The following is a 19,837-nucleotide window of genomic DNA, read 5'->3' as shown; positions in this document are numbered from 1 at the left end:
TTTTGAAAAAACATTTACCAGATACTCAAAGAAATGGCATGGCATGAGTTTGTACGGTGAGGAGTTAGTTCAAAAGGCAGAGCGCTTGCTTGACACCTGAGAGGTTGTTGGATCAATGCCTGTATTTGCTGGTCCTTGAACCACTAGGACTCAGCAACTCAGCAGGAAATACATAATTGTCCCACCATCCAAGAGGCGTCATTCACCAAAAACGCCTTAAAGAGTCAGAACAAGATGCTTATTTCAGATGTTTGAGCTGCGGCTTATTAAAAACACTTTAAAAGAATGTGATTATGCTCATGAGCACTTTCCAGTCTATATGCATTTTTATACATGGGTGCTCAAATGTAAGCAAGTTCACAGTCATAAAAATGATTTGCATGAAATAAAAGTAGAAAGGTGGAACTTAAGAATTGCTCCTTTCATGACATAAAGTCGAAGGAGTAAAAGCAGTGGCTGAAAAAGCCACAAGGCAGGCTGTGTTTCGTTCCAGGGGAGATTGTCATGGATTTTTGCCTTTGATTACTGCTGTCTTGGCCACAAATTAAAGTAATATAACATCTACAAGATACCGACGTTTTAGGCAGAAGCTCTCTACAGTCCCACCGCACACAGGCTCATCTAGGATTTGAATGCAGCACCTCTCACGGCCGAAGCGAGAATCATACTCCTAGACCAACAAGCCCTTGTTTCAGTCTATGACCAGGTTATTTTCCTGCCAAATATACAGTATATAGTGTTTCTACTCCAACTTGCCACTTTTTTTCTGTTCCTTGGCTTCAGGGTTCCCTCCATCAAGATGTCGGCTCCCTGTTGGGCTTGGCTGTCACCCATCATCTGTCCAATGTCCTGGCATGTTCCATCCCAGTCACTGATGACAGCTTGATCTCTGTTATTGCTCCTGATCTTTAAGCTGTGGCTTATTGAAAACAGTTTTTAGAGCGGGTTAGTCTTGTAGTGTAACAGTATAGCGTAGTGTACAGGGGCACAGGTTAGGCTGTGTTTCATTCCAGGAGAGATTGTAGAGGATTTTTGCGTTTGATTACTTTTGTCTTGGCCATAAATTAAACAGACCTAACATCTACAGGTCACTTGGGAGAGAGACACCAACATTTTGGATGCAGTTCTCTACAATCCCACTGCACATGGGCTCGTCCGGGATTTGAACCCGGGACCTCTCGCACCCGAAGCGAGAATCATACCCCTAGACCAACGAGCCCCTGGCAGGAAAGTGATGCCTAGAAAGTGTTTATTAAACTTCCCTTGAAATGCAAAGGAACCCAGAGGCAGGACATTAGAGAGCCTCTTCAGCTCAATTCGTTCCCTAAACCAGACGTTACTTGCCTACATGCTTCCAATAAGGCAACCTGAGATCAGAGCTCTATGTAGACCACTTGCTTAGGCCACGGTGTAAGCTCTGCGTAGACCACTTGCTTAGGCCACAAGGTAAGCTCTGCATATGTCACTTGCTAAGGTTATGGGGTAAGCTCTACGTAGGTCACTTGCTTAAGATCTGCGTAGGTCACTTGCTTAAGCTGTGTTTAGGCTCAACATAGAAGTATAAGTCAGCCTTAAGTATGAACTAGGGTTATTTAGTGTATCATCACCAATGGGCCATCATGGCTTGGTCTGATTTATTTCTGGAGTGATTTTGTGTATTTTATATTAGCTGTGGGCCTAATTCACTACTACCAGTCCCTGCAGGGTTTGAACATGTGATTTTCTGATATTTAATTCTGAAAACTGAGCTCGGCTCCTGACTGGAGTTTTGATGGACAGCACATCCAGCCAAGTCTGCTGTGTCTTGTGCTGTTGCTGCTATAGTGAGCCGGACTCTTAAAGATGACTGCGTTACTTAGTACAGTAGATGTGGATTCTGATGTACAGTCAGTCATGCTAGAACACGTGATATCACACTGCAAATCTGTTCTAACGCAACTGATATATTAGTATCAAAGTCCATTACAACATGAAATAGCATTTGTATTTGCAATTATCTATTTTATTGATATTGAGCAGCGTTTTTCAGTGAACGCATTAGTCGCATTGTAGAGGTACTGACTGTATGTTACACAGGTAAAACGTTTTATGTTCAAGTAAGACTAGTAGCAGAGTTTCACCACAAGATGGCACCATTTCCCCATGTTTTTCTGTCAAGGTTAGCTTTCTGGTGCAGGCAACCTGTTGCTGTTCTTGGCATAAACAGCGCTCTGAAATTGTTCCAGGTTTCCATTGTTATAACAGGCTAAAATGTTTTCAGACCTTCAGATAATAACTGTATAACTGTTTTTTGCTATGATAATATTGCTTTTGATTTTTATGATTGCTTTTAACTAAAACGGTCTCCCATGTCAGACAGTTGTCAGCATTGGTCCCCGTCTTGCTCCATTTAGTCTATAATCTCCCCATTTGACCAGCAGGTGCTGTTGGTCACCCTGTTGTCCTGAGGTTGGTGTTGTTCTGCCCCATAGTGTGTGACCCCCGCTCTCTGGGCCACTGCACAGATGAATTGGCTAAGTGGGTTGTTAAAATCATGCATCCCTACTCTTATAGGTTCAAGTCACTTTGTTTAGTGATGTTGTTTTCCCCATGTTAATTATATTCCTGTATTGGTCCTGGCTTGTTGTATCGTTTGTTTCTCGTTATCCATGCCCATGTCTTTTGTTCTGTTTCTCATATATTCTTAGTTCCTCCTAGTGTTTCAGTCCTTAGTGCTTGTTTAATTACCCTCACCTGTCCCTTGTTGCCACTAATCTCTTGTGTTTAGTAATAACCCACACCTGTCCCTTGTTTAAGTCCTTGTTACCCATGTATTTAATAGCCTGCCCTTCCCTTGTGATTCAGCTGGTCATTGTGTTTGTTCCTGTGTTGCCTCCTGCTTGATTCCTATGTTGCCCAACATATTTAGTGTTAGTCCTCCCTTGTGTCCTACCTGTCTTGGTTTGACCCCTCATGGTCCCTTTGTTTCCTGTTTGTTTATAATAAGATCCCTGTTTTTCGTAACCTACGCTGTGGATCATTCTTCCTGCCATCACGACCCTTGACAGACAGGTGATATGTTCAGTAAAAAGCACAAAATAAAACACAGTAATCTCACCAAAGGAGAGAGAGACGCACTTAATATCCCAGCACAAAATGAGCAAATTACCGTAGAACCTGCTGACAGAGGGGCTGCAGTGGTGGGGTGACGGATAAAAGTTCCCACACTGAAGAGGCTCAGGTACAACTAGGTCACAGAATTTATTATGAGCAACTGAAGGCAAATCCAATAGATGAGATGGAAAAAAGAACTGAGCAGAACCCTGTCCTAAGCTTGAGATCCTGACTGGCTCTCAGAAAATGAATTTGCCTTCTTATTGATTGAAAATCCTGGAATGTTACCTAAGATTCATCAGAACCTGGAAGATCCCAATGCCAGACCCATCATCTCCGGTAAAGGATCTTTGAATCCTTTACTCCCTGTTCTCAGTTTGTGGACTGTTTTATAAAACCTCTTATGAAAGATCTTCCCTCCTTTCTTGAAGACACTATGGATGGATGGATTTTGCAGACTTATGGACACTAGGAGCTCTGCAAACCGTTATCTGCTGACTCTAGATGTGGCTTCTACACACTAACATAGATCCTTATGAGAGCCTGTTAGCCCCACAGCATTATCTGGCACTAAGGTCTGATACCTCTCCACCTAACCGTGTTTTACCTTCTCTTACTGAATGGACTTTATACAGTAACGTGTTTCTTTTTCAAGACTCCCTCTATAGGCAATATAAGGGTATAGCAATGGGTGCCTGCTTTGCACTCAATTATGCAAATCCTTTCTTGGGGTACTGGGAAAAAGAGTAAATTTTTAATCAGGCAAATAACCCCTTTTAGTAAAAGATCATATTTTAGGTCTGTTAAATTGATGACATTCTTAGGATTTGGTCAGGCAATGAATATGAATTACTAGGATTCTATAGTTACATCTACACTGCCAACTCAGATATAAAGTTATCAATTGATTATTCCAAAACACTTGACCATCAGTATATATACCACAAAAGTACAGACAGGAACGCTTTGCCGAGGGATGATAGTTTTCATCCAAAGGGACTCAAAAACAGCATCCCATTTGAACAGTTCCAGTGTTTAAGGCGCATTTATGATGAGGAGTCAGACTTCGAGAAACGGGCTCAGGAATTGATTTTGTAAACAGTGTCATCCACCAACATTAATTGAGGGTGCAATTGCCACATTCACTAACACCTTCTGGTCTTTATAAAACAAAACAGTCGCCATGCCTTTAACATTAAATAATTTATTGAATCCAACTTGAACCTAATGTGTAGTGATCCTGCATTAAAAGAAATCTTCCCTGACCCACCTATGATGGTCTTCAGAAAGGCACCATCCACAAAAACCAAGCTTGTAAAATGCAACTTAGCAGGTACATGGCTGAATATAGAGCTTTTGAGGACTTGAATGCAGTGCATGCAGTGCATGCAGTGCATGCAGTCGTTGTGAGAGTAACATTCAGAGCAGGACATTTTGTGATTTAAGAACACAGAGTGAATGCAACATCAATGACTTCATCAGCTGTAACTTTGAGTTTGCTGTGTGTCACCTGTTGTGTCCTTGTGGGTGTTTCTATGTGTGTATGACTAAAAGGAGGTTTAAAAAGCATTTTGCTGAACATAAATGTACAATTTGTGTCAATAATGAAGACTACTCTATGGCGACACACTACTGTATAAAAAGGTGCACCATAGCAATCAATTGTCTTTAAAGATTTAGGGCTTTGAAATTGTAAAATAAATAAATAAATACATAAATAAATACATAAAATAATACATCTATAGGTAGATAGAGGTGATAGATTGAAATGACTTCATTCTGACAGATTTTGGATCTTGAAACTGAATGCTATGGAATACCTACCAAGAGTCTTAATGAGGAAATACATTATAGACCATTTATATGATGTTTTTTGCAATTTCTGAGTGGTTTGTACCTGAGAGATGACTTTCACATGCAGACTCAACTGCTGGTTTCAATGTCTGCTCAACTGACTATTTTTTTGGAGGTGGGGTTCAGTACTGTTGGTACAGTTCTTATTTGACTGATTATATGCACTTGTGCTCTTGCCCGACTAATTAAGTGAGCATGTATACACACCTTCCACAGTTCATTAGTGTCGTGTCCTGAAGACGACACAAACTGCAATGTGTGGGCATTTTTAACAGTCCGACAGGAAGTGTCTTTATGATATTTACGGCCTGCCCTTGGTTTGGAGAGTTTTTCTTGTTTTTTTCATGGAATCTGTTCCCTTGACACCAAAGAGCAGCCAACTCAAGAAACATCAAGACTTTTGAATACAGAACATCTTTGTTGAATGCACACAAGTTAAAGTGTAACCACATCGCTCCCTTCTCTTGTTCGTATACATTTTTTTAAATAAGAACTCAAGGTTAGTTGGCAGGGGTGGCTTAACGGTTAGAGAAGTGCATTTATAATTAAAAGATTGCAGGTTTGAATCCCTGACCAGCAAGGTACCGCCCCCCCCACACTGCTCCCCAGGTGCTGAATTAGCTGCCCCCTGCTATGTCGTGATGTCACATATAGGTTAAATGCAGAGGACACATTTTGTGCACTCTGTGCTGTGTCAACATTGATCTTTAAATTCTAAAGAATTCAACAGCTTCCCCTTTTTATTTTCCAGTTAACTAAAAACATTCCAGTGTGCCCAGAAACACTGAGAATTTAGACAGAAAGACTATAATGCATATCAGCAATAATCGTAATGGTGTGTGTCAATACCTAAACTTATAGGCAAGGTAACAGATGTATTCTATTTCCTGGTACTGGAGTGATATGATATATTCGAAATTGGAGATTATTTATTAGGCATGTGTGACAGCTTTGCCATAATGCCTATTTGTTTCAGGCTCACCCAGCACAAAAAACAACCTAGAGTATACAAATAACATACCGGGAGCGAAGCAGGGCTGCATTAGCGGAGCCGCTGAGCTGCTATAATCTATTTAACAAATGCAATGCGTGTGCTTTGTCAGCTTTAGGTCATTACCTGCATCTTACTTATTGCACGTCAACTCTTTGATAGCATTAAGGGTCATCAGAGTTTGGCGTTTCCAGATTCATAGGCGAGTATTTGTGTGAGGGTCTAGGAATGAACCCGCAACCCACTGAGGACCTATCTTGTCATGTGTCTTCCCAGAATAGCCACCAGTATTTTTTCCAGATGAAGATTTTTTTCTCATTTCCCGTTCATGAAATAGTACTATGAGAACTGACATGGACTATTTTGGTGACGTTCGCTTAAAGTGCTTTAATAAAATTTCTAAACTAAGAATGAGTAAAATCTTGTTGGTAAAGTCACTCTACAAAAGCATCAAAACCCCCGTCGTCAACTAAACCAGATCCTGTGAGCTACACAAAATAAAATCAAGGTCATTATGGACCACTACGCCTGGTGGCCTGTGTAAGGATGTGGAGTCATGGATCCACTCATAAGCTTCCTGAGCAGATATGAAATCTTAATCATTCTGAAGCAAATAAAAACACAATCCTCATGCAGACTTCACCGGAGTATAGATATGCAGTACCCAATATGTTTACTCTGTAAATATAATCCCTCACTGCAGGATTCAGATTTGAATGCAGTCCATTACTGTTACTCCAACAAACTAAAACTCAAAAACATATGTAAAGCGATAACAAACACTTGGCACTTGTTCACATACAGGCACACGTACAAAAACACACATGCTTCCTGTAATAAGCCACTGGACAAAGAACAGCAAAAGGTTACCAGTTCTACAGGTCACTGTTTATAAAGGTTAATAAAACACATTTCCCCAAAAGGGCTCTGGGTCACTCTGGGTTTAGGACAAACATGGGTCACAGTCCTTCGTGCCACATTTCTGACTCTCAGACAGCATCATTTCAAAGACCAACTTGTGTAATGAGATAATTACTCGCTGGTGGAGTATGGAGCTGGAACCAACCATCTCTCAAGTGAAAAATACATTTGATCGACGGCCCAGCTGAGCTTTAACAGCCCTTACAAAAGGTCCTCAGATTGGGCCATTCTAAGCTTTAATTTGACAGATGTCAGTTGTGACTAATAAGAAGCATTCATATTCTACAATCCCTTCCTACAATGTTTGGAGTAAAATTCAAACAGTCTTTGCACACCTGCAGGAATAAAAGCAGAATTTAAAATGTGTTTATTGCAATTACCCACCTAGATCACTGACCTACACTTTTAACTCAGCCCATCTGTGATATCTGCTCTTTTGCATATCACAAGTACATCACAGGGTATAATTAAATAATAATAATAATAATTAAATATTACCCAAATATTAAAGGTTATTTAATCTGTTCCTGCAGTTTTGCTCACCTAAGAATAAGGTGACCCGACGCAAAAGGTGCTACGTTCTATGTCGTGTCAAGATGCAATTACAGATGCTCCCCACTTTTTACAATGGTTCAACTTACAACATTTTGATTTTAAGATGGTGCGATAGAGATGCACCCACAGGAGTCATCAAACTTTGATATTTTGACCTGCTCCTGGGCTAGAGACACACCATACGATATTGTCTGCTGATGCCAGGCGATGGCAGCGTCCATCCAGCCATGCTTCCGCGGTCTCTGCAGCCATCACGAGCGTATAAACATCTCATACAGTGTTTAACAACATAGCATGTGGTGTTTAACCAAATAAATTTAATTTTCAATTAACGGTATTATTGGCTCTGAACTCTCATCTCATACTCTTCTCTTAATCTAAAACCCAAATGAATTGCCCTTGCCATTATAATAATTTCAGAGGGGACTGTATCAAAATATTTGTAACAGAATTATTAATTTGGGTAAAAATCTAATCTTCCCATCTATGGTTCCCAGTAACGCTACACAATATAACGTCGCGATATAATCAGGATATGTGCGCGTATTGTGGTGCCCAAAAGTTAGTAATCTGTATAAATTCAGCGTATCCTTATGCTTATTAAATCTGGTTAGTGAAGCAGGCCACACAATTTGGTATATTATCCTGGAAGCGATAAGCACTAAAGTGGCGGTGAAGAAAGGGACAGCTCAACAGCCATAAAACCTTTTAAAAGAGACGATAATGTGGATAAATTTTAGGCATACTGCTAATCTGTTTACCAAATTGTACGCCTAAACGTTCATGTCCCTTTGGTCAGCCATGTGTGTAACTGTTTTATTACCTTGTAAACAGTCTGTAGGGTTTGCAAACTACCCTTTGATGTAGCAAATTATAGGTTTATAATGGAATAATATAGATTTGCCGTAAGATCAAGCCTGAGTGTCCTGCCAGATGGGTGAGCTATTCATCCGCTTTATCCTGCCGATAAATGTTCACTGTGCAGATTGGGAAATCCTCCACGATTTGGGTGACCACCGAAACCACGTCATGAGGGATAGACACTTGCAGCTACTTCAGGCTTTACAAACTACTTTAAAACTGAAAGGCTCGTTCGTTTTGTGCCTTTACTGGTTTGTTTCCTTGATTTAAACACTCATTCAGCTGTTTCACATTAACTTTAGTGACACATGCCTGATTATAGGAGACTGGCCAATCAGCACAAAGCAAGAACTCTGCTAAAGTGAAATCTGGGTCCTTTTAATTGAAATGGTTGAAATGGCTGTTTACAAACCCTGTAGTAGCTCATATGGTCCGTCCCGGTCACCCCATCCACGATGCACATGCAGTTTTTTCCTCTGTAATGTTCAACGTGTCTGCACGGCCCCACCCCTGCCTATGACATGGCATGCAGACAAGGTTATTCATCCCATTACATTACAAACAATGAGCTTCCAGCTTCAATGGACGTGTGGAGTGTGCATTTGTGCGACAATGAGCCCATCCTCCATTACACTATAGACTTGGGGCTCTTGGTTACATTCTTCATTGGACATAATTGACACATGGCTCGTGCAAAGCGATAAGATCCAGTCTAATCGACACATGGCTCGTGCAAAGCGATAAGATCCAGTCTAATCGACACATGGCTCGTGCAAAGCGATAACATCCAGTCTAATCGACACATGGCTCGTGCAAAGCGATAACATCCAGTCTAATCGACACATGGCTCGTGCAAAGCGATAACATCCAGTCTACAGGCAAGAAAAGTCACTCCGCCCCCCTTCTGGTCACTTTAATTTTTTGCCCCAAAAGCATCTTATAAGACGCATACTTTTACCCTGAGGCTATTCGAGGTGTTTCACCAGTACAGGCTGCCTTACAGGACCAGGCTTGTGCACATGTGTGAAGGCCAGGTGTTGAAATAACATTCGAGCATCTGTCTAGCTACCTCAACTGGAAAGTTATGATTTTGCCATTCAAGGTTTCCTGCAAATCAGTAATTCAAATGTGGCATAATAGAATGACCTAATTACCATCCCCTTGCCTGCATAGCACAGGATGATGACGTCTGCTAACTGAGAGCACTTATCCACATAAACCTGTGTGTTTTTCCCTCCATAATAAGGCCACAAAAACATAAAAATCAAGCAAAGACATTCTGGTTTAGAGAAGCCATTAAATCAGTGGTGGCCAATCTTATCCACAAAGGGTCGCTGTGTATGCGGGTTTTCGCTGCAACTCCCTAATTAGATTACTAATTAGAGGACTGATTGGCTGAAGAGTCCTCACACCTGGGTTTGAACAGCTGACCTACAGGTTATCCCAAAAACCTGCATACACCGGCCCTTTGCGGATAAGATTGGCCACCCCTGCATTAAATCCTGTAACGAGAGATGGGAACAATATGGATGCTTCAGGATACGGGCGATATCTATTCAGCATGTGCTGTAAATCTGTTCCTTGGCAAAAAGAACAGAGTTTTCATATCTATATAACAACAACAAATGGAACAGCAAAATAAATTTAGATTACCATCTATATATTATGAATTGCTCACTAAATTTTGACTCACAAATGTTTTTTTGTATTTTTCATAAGCTCTATCATGTGCTCTTTAAAAATTTATAATAATTTGCATCTCATTTAAGTACTCATAATTTAACTATTACAATCATTAATATTAGTTAGTATTTACACTATTGATATTTTCTTATTACATTTATTCAGATATCCAAAATTATTTATGTATTTCACAGAAATGTAGTGAAGTGTAACAAGTATTCAGAAGTTAAAACATATAAACTTATATAAGAGCAACACATGCATACATACACAAATATACAGATATGATTATAATGTCTGAAACAGATTTTGAAAACAAATATTTAACTTGATGTTAAGTTGTTCACACCTGAATACTCTCAAAAAATCCAGATTATGTAGCAATGACTAACAATAAAATCAGTTTCTTCCTTACATAAATTTTAAAATATTCCAACATACAGCGACTTACAACAATTTTTTTTTTTACAAATTTATTAAAACAATGCCTTCTTTCTCCAAATGTTTCACACAAGAAAACTATTTATTGTTTTTCTTTTTATGTTGGACCCTGGGACCAAGGAAACACCGCTAAAGCGAGGCTGACGAATCAGCACCAGGGATTCATGCACATGGCAAACAATGGCTGTGGAATCTGGGTAAAAGGTCAGTCGACTCGCGGAGCCGAGATGGGCTCCATCACCACGGCGAAGAAGCAGCTGCCTGTGTGTTCCTCCTCGCTTTGACCCTGTACCATCCTCTGCATAGCTAGATAAAATGCTTGTTTGGTCTGAAACCGAGTCAGAACAGCAAAATAAACATGTTTACACACATCGTGTGAATGGAGGGAAAAGTGTGCATTTTTGTTATGCTCTTTGACTTTTGTTTTTCAGTTTAGAATCTGAGCCTGTGCTTTGTGTGCTTTGTGTGCTTTGTTCCCATGGTGCACTCATTCATTATGCTAGCTGCTAGGTAACGTATTTCAACTCATTATCACACAAAAAGGAAAAACTGAAATATAAAAATATATAAATGATTAACAATATAAAAAACACCGATTGAGATGGGATTCAGAATGTTTAATAGGCTATAAATGATCATTTAAAAAAAATATATTATCAGACAGCCAGCTGCCCCGGTACATTGCTTTGCGAATCATGCATGCATTACAGGTGGCTTTCTGACGAGGGAGGGGGCCAGGGGCTGTCGGCTGCTCTCCAGCTGTGCAGGGGCACGGAAGGAGAGTGATTTATCACTGCAACCTTTAGCACACTTACTTGCCATTGGATAGTGAGGTAGTGGGCGGGGAGTTTCCTTTAACAAGTCATTTATACCACAAAAGGAAAAGCCAATTATTGCAATATTTTGTTTTTCCAAGTCGCCAAGGTTCTTCTGGTTCTACGCACATGTGCTTATGTTAAATTGCAGATGAGTGTCTGATGAGATATTGTCATGGTAACGGGAGGAGTGGGTGGATGGTTGGAGGAAGTCAAACAGGGAAGCAAGGAGGGTGAAAACGAAACAAACAGGTCTTCAGCAAACGCTGACCCTTGGCTCTTTGTCCCAACAAGGACTAACAAAGGTCACGGTATTTATCCCAGAAAACAACGACACAGTTTGTTACATATAACCCAGAATCCAAAACATACTAAAACCCATGAAAAAGGTAAAGAACAAAATAAATACAGTAAATAACGATTCATAAAATCTCTTGCTTGTAATCAAATTTGCCTGATTAATACAAAGATATTTATACAAGAACACTAGAACAGTAACTGTATGTCCAGAAATGTCCCGCAGAACAATTTACAACAGGATGCCATTATACCATTATATTTAAATTCAGCAGGAAATCCTACTTAATAATGGCCAAAATTAAACAGAAGCAGAAATAAAAAGCTCTGTCGTATAAACACTAACACATAAGCTTAAACACATTTTTATATAACATTTTAAAATCATATTTCTGCACTGAAGGCAATTCTTTGCTAATATACCTGAAATGTATTTTGCTGGTGATGTTGAAAGACACATAAAGAAAAATTAAACTCTGTAGTGGAGCTTTTTGGGGATATTTGGTTGTGCTTCTAGATTTAATGTGGCTTCTGCATGTGTTTTTTTGAGCAGATAATCTTATCCAGAGTGGCTTACAGAGCCATCACGGCAAAGATAGCGCAAACGTAGAAGGCACTGTAATTACGTCTTTTAATACAATATACAGCACGTCCTGTCTCCCAAAATAAAATGTAAAAAAACAAACCTTTACAAGAAATATCTACTTCTCTGTGACATTATTAGAGTTTCCATTCTGAAACAAATATAGTTAATTTAAATAAGTCCAGTATCATATATGACCTCAGATGTAAAAAATAAAAAAAAAAGCTTCATATGCCTATTTTTTATTTAATATTAACATAATAAGTTTTTGTGCTGTCAGCAAGTATTAAATATATAAAGCAGCACGTGTGGAAAAACCCTAAGAATCACAACTAGATCGTCTGATTAATTCTACACACACAAACGATACGGATTGCTGTCCATGAAAATAAATACCTATATTTCTACCTCAGAGATAATAATACAGATCAATCATATTTTGATTCTTAAACATTCAACAAATGTATGGACTAATTATTATTTAAAGAAGACCAAGAAGAAACAATGTCAGTACTTTGGTCTTTTCTTTATTTACATTTTACATATACCTCAAATTTGACGTTACATAAACTACTTTTCTCAGAGAATGCCTCACAAAACAAGAATACTGTGTAAATCACAAATCACAGCACAAACTCACAATCCCATTTGTCGCTATTGCTTACAGCTGTCATAACTGGCATGAAATAATGTTTGCTTTTCCCAAAACTATAATTACAGTTCATCTTGGCTCCCCAGCATAATCCAAAGGAAGGCGAAGGGTTAAGTGTGTTCCCTCCCTGTGCATGTGCTCTCCGAATGCTCTGCTCATGGGGAATTGATGTACAATCCAGGAATTTTGTGTGCCTGAACTTTCCCCCACTTCTCACACTGGTCCTCTCTAACAGCACCTTAACATTCCACACCAAAAGACTCCAAACATCCAGACAAACAGCTACAATGAGGTCACTGCTGACAAGGGTACAGCTAGACCTGGATGTCACAAACAAAACCAGTTTGTTTCCCTTCCATCCATCCATCCATTTGTTATATCCGATTGTCCTGTGAAAACTGAGGAAAAACTTAGTTTTCATCCCAGTGAAAACTTTCCACGTTTTATGTGGAGCAACAAAAATGAACACCATAAAAATACGTAATATTTTGAAATTTAAATACAGTTACATAAATTCTATGTATATAATTATATAAGAAGTATAAATATATTGAATTACAATATATTTTAAATGGAAATATACTGTGTGAAGCAATGAAAAATGCACATATTCATTCTCAGCATAAACACAGGCCACGCTTTTCAAATCTCTGAAAAATTTTATGTATATTTAAAATTTGTATTTTTAATTTAAATTGTGTTAAAAGGCACTTGTGTTTAACAGGTAGGTAAGTATTGTTTTACAGTGAGGCCAACAATCTCCACTGTTGCATCACAGTCTCTGGTAAATGTCTTCGAAGGGAAGAGTCATGACACACCCCTTTCCTGGCAGAAGCCAATCAGAGAGGCGTCCATGAAAAAACTGAGAGTATAAAAGGTGGAGCTTGTACAGCTGAAACAGTCAAGTATCTCTGCTGCATTTTAGCTGTATTTCAGAAAAGAAACCCAAAGGTCGAACCACGATGAGGAGCACGATGGTGGTGCCATTGCTATGCTTAGTCTTCCTGGCTCATGTCGGGTTGGGTTACGTTCCAGATAGAAAGGGAGCGACTGGAAAAGAGAGAAAGGTGCAGTATGCGTCCTGGGATGATGTCAATGTCATCGCCCATGGGCTCCTGCAGCTCGGACATGGGCTGAAGGAGCATGTGGACAAGACGAAGGGCCAGATCAGAGACATCTCTAGCAAGCTTAAGGTCTTCAACAGCACGGTGGCCGAACTTGGCAAGCAGACCCAAAGCCTGAAGGAGGACGGCGAGGTGCTGAAGCTAAAGGCCCAGCAACTTCAGGTGCAGCAAAGTCAGGTGCTGAACATCTCCAACGAGCTGTGGGAGAAGACGGAGGAGCTGCAGAGAGAGCGGCTGCAAGTCCATGAGAGGATCGGCAAGCTGGAGCAGAAAGTGTACGGCATACTTCACGGAGATGTGAGCAACAGCAGTGACTCTGGGCTCATCCAGGTAAGCCGAAATGACTTTCTGTTATGTCACAGAATTATATCAATAGCTCTGAAAGAGGTCCTTATACAACTCTATAACTTTTGGTTCACATGGCAAACTGAATGGATATGCAAGACAAAATAAATGAAACAGGAATGTTAATTCTGAAGTCAACCGACAACCGCCTCATTACCTTCTATAAAAATTAATACTTCAAAGCGCTTTGGAACAGGCGCACTACAGTTGTTTTGCGAACTGCTAGCAAATTGCAAGAAAGGCGGCGTAGAAACGGTATAGCAGAGGGTGGATGCGCAGTTTGACGGGCGGGGGGCCACATGTTTCCATTGGGCGTGCGGGTCCGCGTGCAGTCTGCGTGCAGTCCGCTGCAGGCATGCGCTACGTGCCATCAGGCAGCTGGAGTGTCCAGACAAAGAAATTGCGCAACCCCACGTCGGGCCGTTTCGTTCCTTACATTACGCTGTCACTGGACACTTAAATACTTTAAATAAATTCCGGTTCTGAAACTTAAAATAAAAAAAATCAATGATTTAAGAACTAAGTTTTTAAACCTTTTTCGTTTTATGATTAAGTGCTCCGGGCTGGCTCGGGGTTCATCAGAACTAACAAAATCAACAAGCACGAATCATTGAGTTTTTATTTAAGTAAATATAACTGAACACGACGGATAAAACTATATTGTTTTGGCATGAAAGTACTCAATCTTCACTTACTTGGTTTCAGTTGATGCTGGAAGCGCAAAACCGGCGTATTGACGATCTGATAGAGGAAATCCGGCAACAGCAAGAAAGGCTGGAGAAGCAGAACGCGCGCATTAAAAACCTCCAGAGCCAGGTAATTTTAACAGCTCGGGTATTTCACTATTTTTCTAGTCTAATGCAAGCAGTTTAGTGAGACTGCAGACTGCATCGCAACGCTTATTTGCAAACTGCATTCATTTGGTTCCCCTCAGATCAAGCAGAGAAAAGAGCGATCTTATCTGCGGCGCGAGGAGACCGCGGTTAACGGCAGCCGCGAGCAGAGCGATTCCCCCACCGGTAAGTGTCTTTAATCTCAGCATCGACCTGGCTGTGTTAAAACTTTTGTTGAGCATGGGACTCCGTTATTCGTCCGCTTACAATAGTGTGCGGCAAAGATGAAACGGGACAGACTGGGTTTATCATGTTGATAGCACTGATGTATCATCATTAATGCAATGAAGCTGGCACTTAGTGAACAGGAGAAGTTAAAGCCTGTCCTGACTATTGACAACTAGGTAGTGGTGACAATCTGTGGAAGAAAGCCTTTGATCAATTGATAGATAAACGCCGAAATTGGAACAGAAATTTTGCAAAGTTGTTTTATAGTCGCAGACTGTGTAACGCATGCAAAATGGAGGGGGTTTATTAAATATATATTTAATATCCTATTTTTAGTTTCCGTTGCCTAGAGGTACTAAAATCAATAACTGGGTGAAAGGTGAATTGTGAGACGTGAGGTGGAGGCTGAGGGGCTGCGGGTGGGGGGCAGAAGGAGAACAGCGAGAAACGATCCAGTGGAGCACAATGATGCCTTAGAGGAACCTCCGTGACGTCAAGAGGATTGTAAGAATGCCGGGGGGAGACTTTTCCCTTCAGGCTGCCTCAATACGTGACCGTTCCTGAGTCTGGCTCAGCGCGAGCTCTAATTACATTGTCAGTTCAGCTGTTCTGAGCTGTTTTTATGAGAAGCCTGAATACTGGCCAGTCGCCAGCTGGGGTAAAGTTCAGTGCTTCTCAGATGGTTCCTGACTGCTTGAGCGTGGCGGGGGCACGGGGCACTTACTGAGCCGGAATCCGCTTCACTCAAACGAGCCATACAAGGCCCGGTGTTCCCGCCATCATAGAATCCACGTCACTCAATTCATTACGTCTTAAAGAAAATCGGTCCAACAAAACAGTATCAACATGTGATCAGTATTTAAAATATATATACACATGTAATATATAATGTATGTGTATATATTTCTGTGTGTGTATACACACACACACATTTAGTAGGCAAATAATGTATGTAGTATTACAGTTGCTTGTCAAGAAAAGTGATTTACCTGAAACTTGGTCCTGAGTATCATTCTCAGGCACAGCACAGTACCTCGTGGAAAGTATGTTATAAATGAACTGCTCTGGTGTACCGGTTATAAAACGGGAAATGTAACAACATTCGGATGGCGGGGGGTAATGAAAGTTTAAACCGAATAAAGTCAGCAGCACATCAGTGGGGGGGTACAGGAAGGGCAGTATCAGAATACATCTAACAGACATAAATCTGACAGACTGGCTGAGTGTGGTATTTGTGGTGAGTCCCATGTTACGAGAGATGCCGTAAAGATATTCAGATGTGTGCCATAATTTCTTCAGGATGCCCGCCTCATTCCCAGGCCTGCAGAAACTTGTGACCTTTCCCCTATTTCTGTCTGAGCCAGAGAGCCAACCCCCCCCCCTTCCCACCCCATCTCATTATCCATACACTCCTCCAGCATTACAGCTGTTAGTTAGCAGCACAGATGAACATTGCCCGCTGGTCATTGAAATTCAACTACATCAGCACTACGCTCACGTCTGTGCACACATGAGCTATATATTTGCTGCCTTCCTACTGATTCTAAAATGTGATTTTATATTAATAGGCTCGACGCTATTTTCCTGTTTTTCAGAAGCAGCCACAGATTGCCACAAACTGTTTCTGAGCGGCAAACGGACCAGTGGCATTTACACCATTCAGCCCCTGAACAGCCAGCCATTCCACGTCTTCTGTGAAATGACAGACGGTGAGGGAGACAAATCTCTGTATGAATTATTCTCCTTAGTCAACAGTCATTTTTAATTGACACACTGTTAGTAAATGGCTTCTCATTAATCCTTCGTTTACTGGTATTTCTTTATGCAGAAGGTGGATGGACAGTCATGCAAAGGCGTCATGACGGCTCACTGGATTTCGACCAGCTGTGGCAAGCCTATGAAGAGGGCTTTGGCAGTCCCAGCGGTAGGAGCGGCAGATTCTTTTCAGTCCTTTGCATGGCTCATCTTCCGTGTGATACTGTATACTAAAATCTACACTTATTGCAACATGAGACAAGAACAATATTTAGTAAAGTATTAAATGTCAACTGTGAGGCTAATCCATTAAAAGACTCGTTATAAATGGGTCGTCCAGTCCTCAGTTCATGACCAAGCCTGACTTTAACTAAACAGACAATTTATATTCTGAACTGAAGCTTTGATGCCTGTCATGAACCAGTCTTGGCGTTTCTTTTATAGGTGACTTTTGGCTGGGACTTCAGAAGATGCATGCCCTCTCCGTGCAAGGGGAATACATCATGCAGGTGGAGCTGTCCAACTGGAAAGATGAGACTGAGTCTGTCAAGTATCTATTCAGCCTTGGTGGTGAGGAAAGCGACTACACCCTTCACCTGAAAGATGTCTCCTCTGGAAGCCTGGCCAGTGCTCTTGCCAGTAACCCCTCTGGTTTGCCCTTCTCCACCCGAGACAGAGACAATGACCAAAGGACAGATATCAACTGCGCTAAGCATCTTTCTGGTATGTTCAGAGAGCTAGACCTGCAGCTAAGACAGCTGTTCATCACTTTGTTGATCTGGCTAGATAGTCTTAAGACTAAGTAAATCTAATATTCAGTGATTTTTTCTTGTTGCAGGTGGCTGGTGGTTCAGCAACTGTGGAAGGTCCAATCTCAATGGGAAGTACTTTAACAACCCGCTGCCTAAACAAAGGCACCAGAGGAAGCAGGCGGTGTTCTGGAAGACCCAGCGGGGACGCTACTATCCTTGGAAGACCACAGCCATGAAAATCGCACCCATTGAGATTGAGAAGCAGTCTTAGACTAACTGTGATTGAGGGCACTTTGGAAAGATCACTGCCAGGAAGAGGAGGGTTAGAGAAACCTGACTTTACACTGCAAAGTCTTACAGTTAAAAAAAAAAAAAAACCCAGCCTAGCAGAATCCACCAGAGTCTGGCTCATGGCGCTGAAGATGATGATGGACCAACATGCTCAGGTGATCAGACTGTGGCTTAGAGAAGCAGGAACCAAAGACCTGTAGCATTTTAAAGAGGGAAGAGAAGCTTTCAGTTTGACAGAGCACATTTTTCTGAATCATTCATGGCCATCCTTGGAAAAAGTGGTGCTACTTTAACTGTACATTTATGAATTTCCTAAACTAACTAGCATGTAGAGAACCAAAGCGCTTGTGCACGCATTTCTGAAAATGTTGGTTCGAGCAAAGCAGGGTATTGCTTTGAATGAATGGTAATATTTTAAAGTATGACCTTGCCTCATTTCGCACTCTCTTCACATACCAAACTTAAGTGCTTTAAAAAAAATTCCGCATACAAGACACATTGTATCGTTTTGAATTTGTTACAACAAAATGCCAGACTATTTATAGAATGTGCAATCATTTGAGACTTTTCTATAGTTTTTAGTAATACTGTAAAATCTGCAGTTTGAAATGAACTTGTTCCTGAATACGAGTCTTTTCAGAACTCAGACGTAAATGTACAAATCTGGTCATGGATCAGTGCGAGTTCCTCACTGTCTGTGGCAATTTTCCCAGTCATATTGACTGCATTGTGTTGTCCTTGTGGGCCCTACATCCTGTGTAATGAAATTAATGTAACTGTTCACTGTACATTCTATTTTTTACAAAGAACCAGTACGTATCCAGATCTTAATTTATGTAAAAAATGTATATATGCTTGTAATATCTTCAGTAATTTATATTGATTTTTCAAAAATAAAATGTGACATTTTCAAAGTGAGGAAATATTTCTTGCAGTTTGACTCTTTGTTGCTTTTGTATCTCATCCACACATGTTCCAGACCCACTAACCCGGAACATAGTCAAGGTGAGAGTGAGGCGTCTCCCCAGAGCCGGAGCCCAGGCAGGGACACCCTGCAGAGGGATGTACGACCAGGCACATGCGCACAGGCACATGCACACAGGCACATGCACACAGTCACATGGTGTAATTCAGACACAGGTTCACCTAACCAATGATTTTGACGTGGGGAGGACAGTGGAGTACTCCGAAGCAATTTTTGCATCTAAAAGTTTGTTCATACCAGGTGTGTAGCCTCACAGTACAATCACAGGTTTGCCCCCCTCCCCAAATTTGTTTGTTACCGACCAGGCATGTAGCCAGGTAGTAAAATAGAGAGCTTGAAGTCCCATTGAAATTCATTTCAGGCTACGGACCTGGCTCATACAGAGGGCTGGTGTGCCAAAACACACATGACATCACAGAGGGTGGGGGTGGAGGCCGTGTTCCACAGCCACGTGTAAGGGCACGTACCACTGAAACATCGAGATGAGGCAGATGCTCCATACTGGAATGCAAACGCACCTTGACTGTGGAAGTCCAATGTTCCTGTGTACTGCAAGTACATAGTGGTTAGTTTTAGTGAAATACTTATTTTTAATGTTACATCCATCCACACTTCATAAATGTGATTTAAGAGCAGCTTTGCCTTTCAGTGCCACCCCAGGCCTGGTGTCAAAGCACGCAGCTGCCTGACATGTTGGTGCAAGAAGCGTGCACATCCAGGAACGCGGATGGTGCCGCATTCTCTGCACACTGTAGTGAAGCCAGTAAGTATGAACCAG

At 41.0% G+C, this 19,837-nt stretch overlaps 1 protein-coding gene and 1 non-coding gene across 2 annotated transcripts; one reads left to right on the top strand and one right to left on the bottom strand.

Annotated features, from left to right (window-relative positions):
- Positions 1-1,147: 1,147 nt before the first annotated feature.
- trnap-cgg (transfer RNA proline (anticodon CGG)) lies at positions 1,148-1,219 on the bottom strand. Its single transcript has one exon. It is a non-coding gene; the product is annotated as a tRNA-Pro (tRNA).
- Positions 1,220-13,637: 12,418 nt separating this feature from the next.
- Positions 13,638-18,997, top strand: angptl4 (angiopoietin-like 4). The gene is made up of 7 exons (XM_023843517.2): positions 13,638-14,200; positions 14,921-15,031; positions 15,150-15,234; positions 16,872-16,985; positions 17,105-17,200; positions 17,476-17,754; positions 17,870-18,997. Exons 1-7 carry the CDS (start codon positions 13,709-13,711, stop codon positions 18,052-18,054), a joined length of 1,362 nt encoding a protein of 453 aa, XP_023699285.1. The 5' UTR covers positions 13,638-13,708; the 3' UTR covers positions 18,055-18,997.
- The last annotated feature ends 840 nt before the right edge of the window (positions 18,998-19,837 follow it).

Source organism: Paramormyrops kingsleyae, chromosome 15, assembly GCF_048594095.1.
Source record: "Paramormyrops kingsleyae isolate MSU_618 chromosome 15, PKINGS_0.4, whole genome shotgun sequence".
NCBI lineage: Eukaryota > Metazoa > Chordata > Actinopteri > Osteoglossiformes > Mormyridae > Paramormyrops > Paramormyrops kingsleyae.
This window is presented reverse-complemented; position numbering and strand designations above follow the sequence as displayed.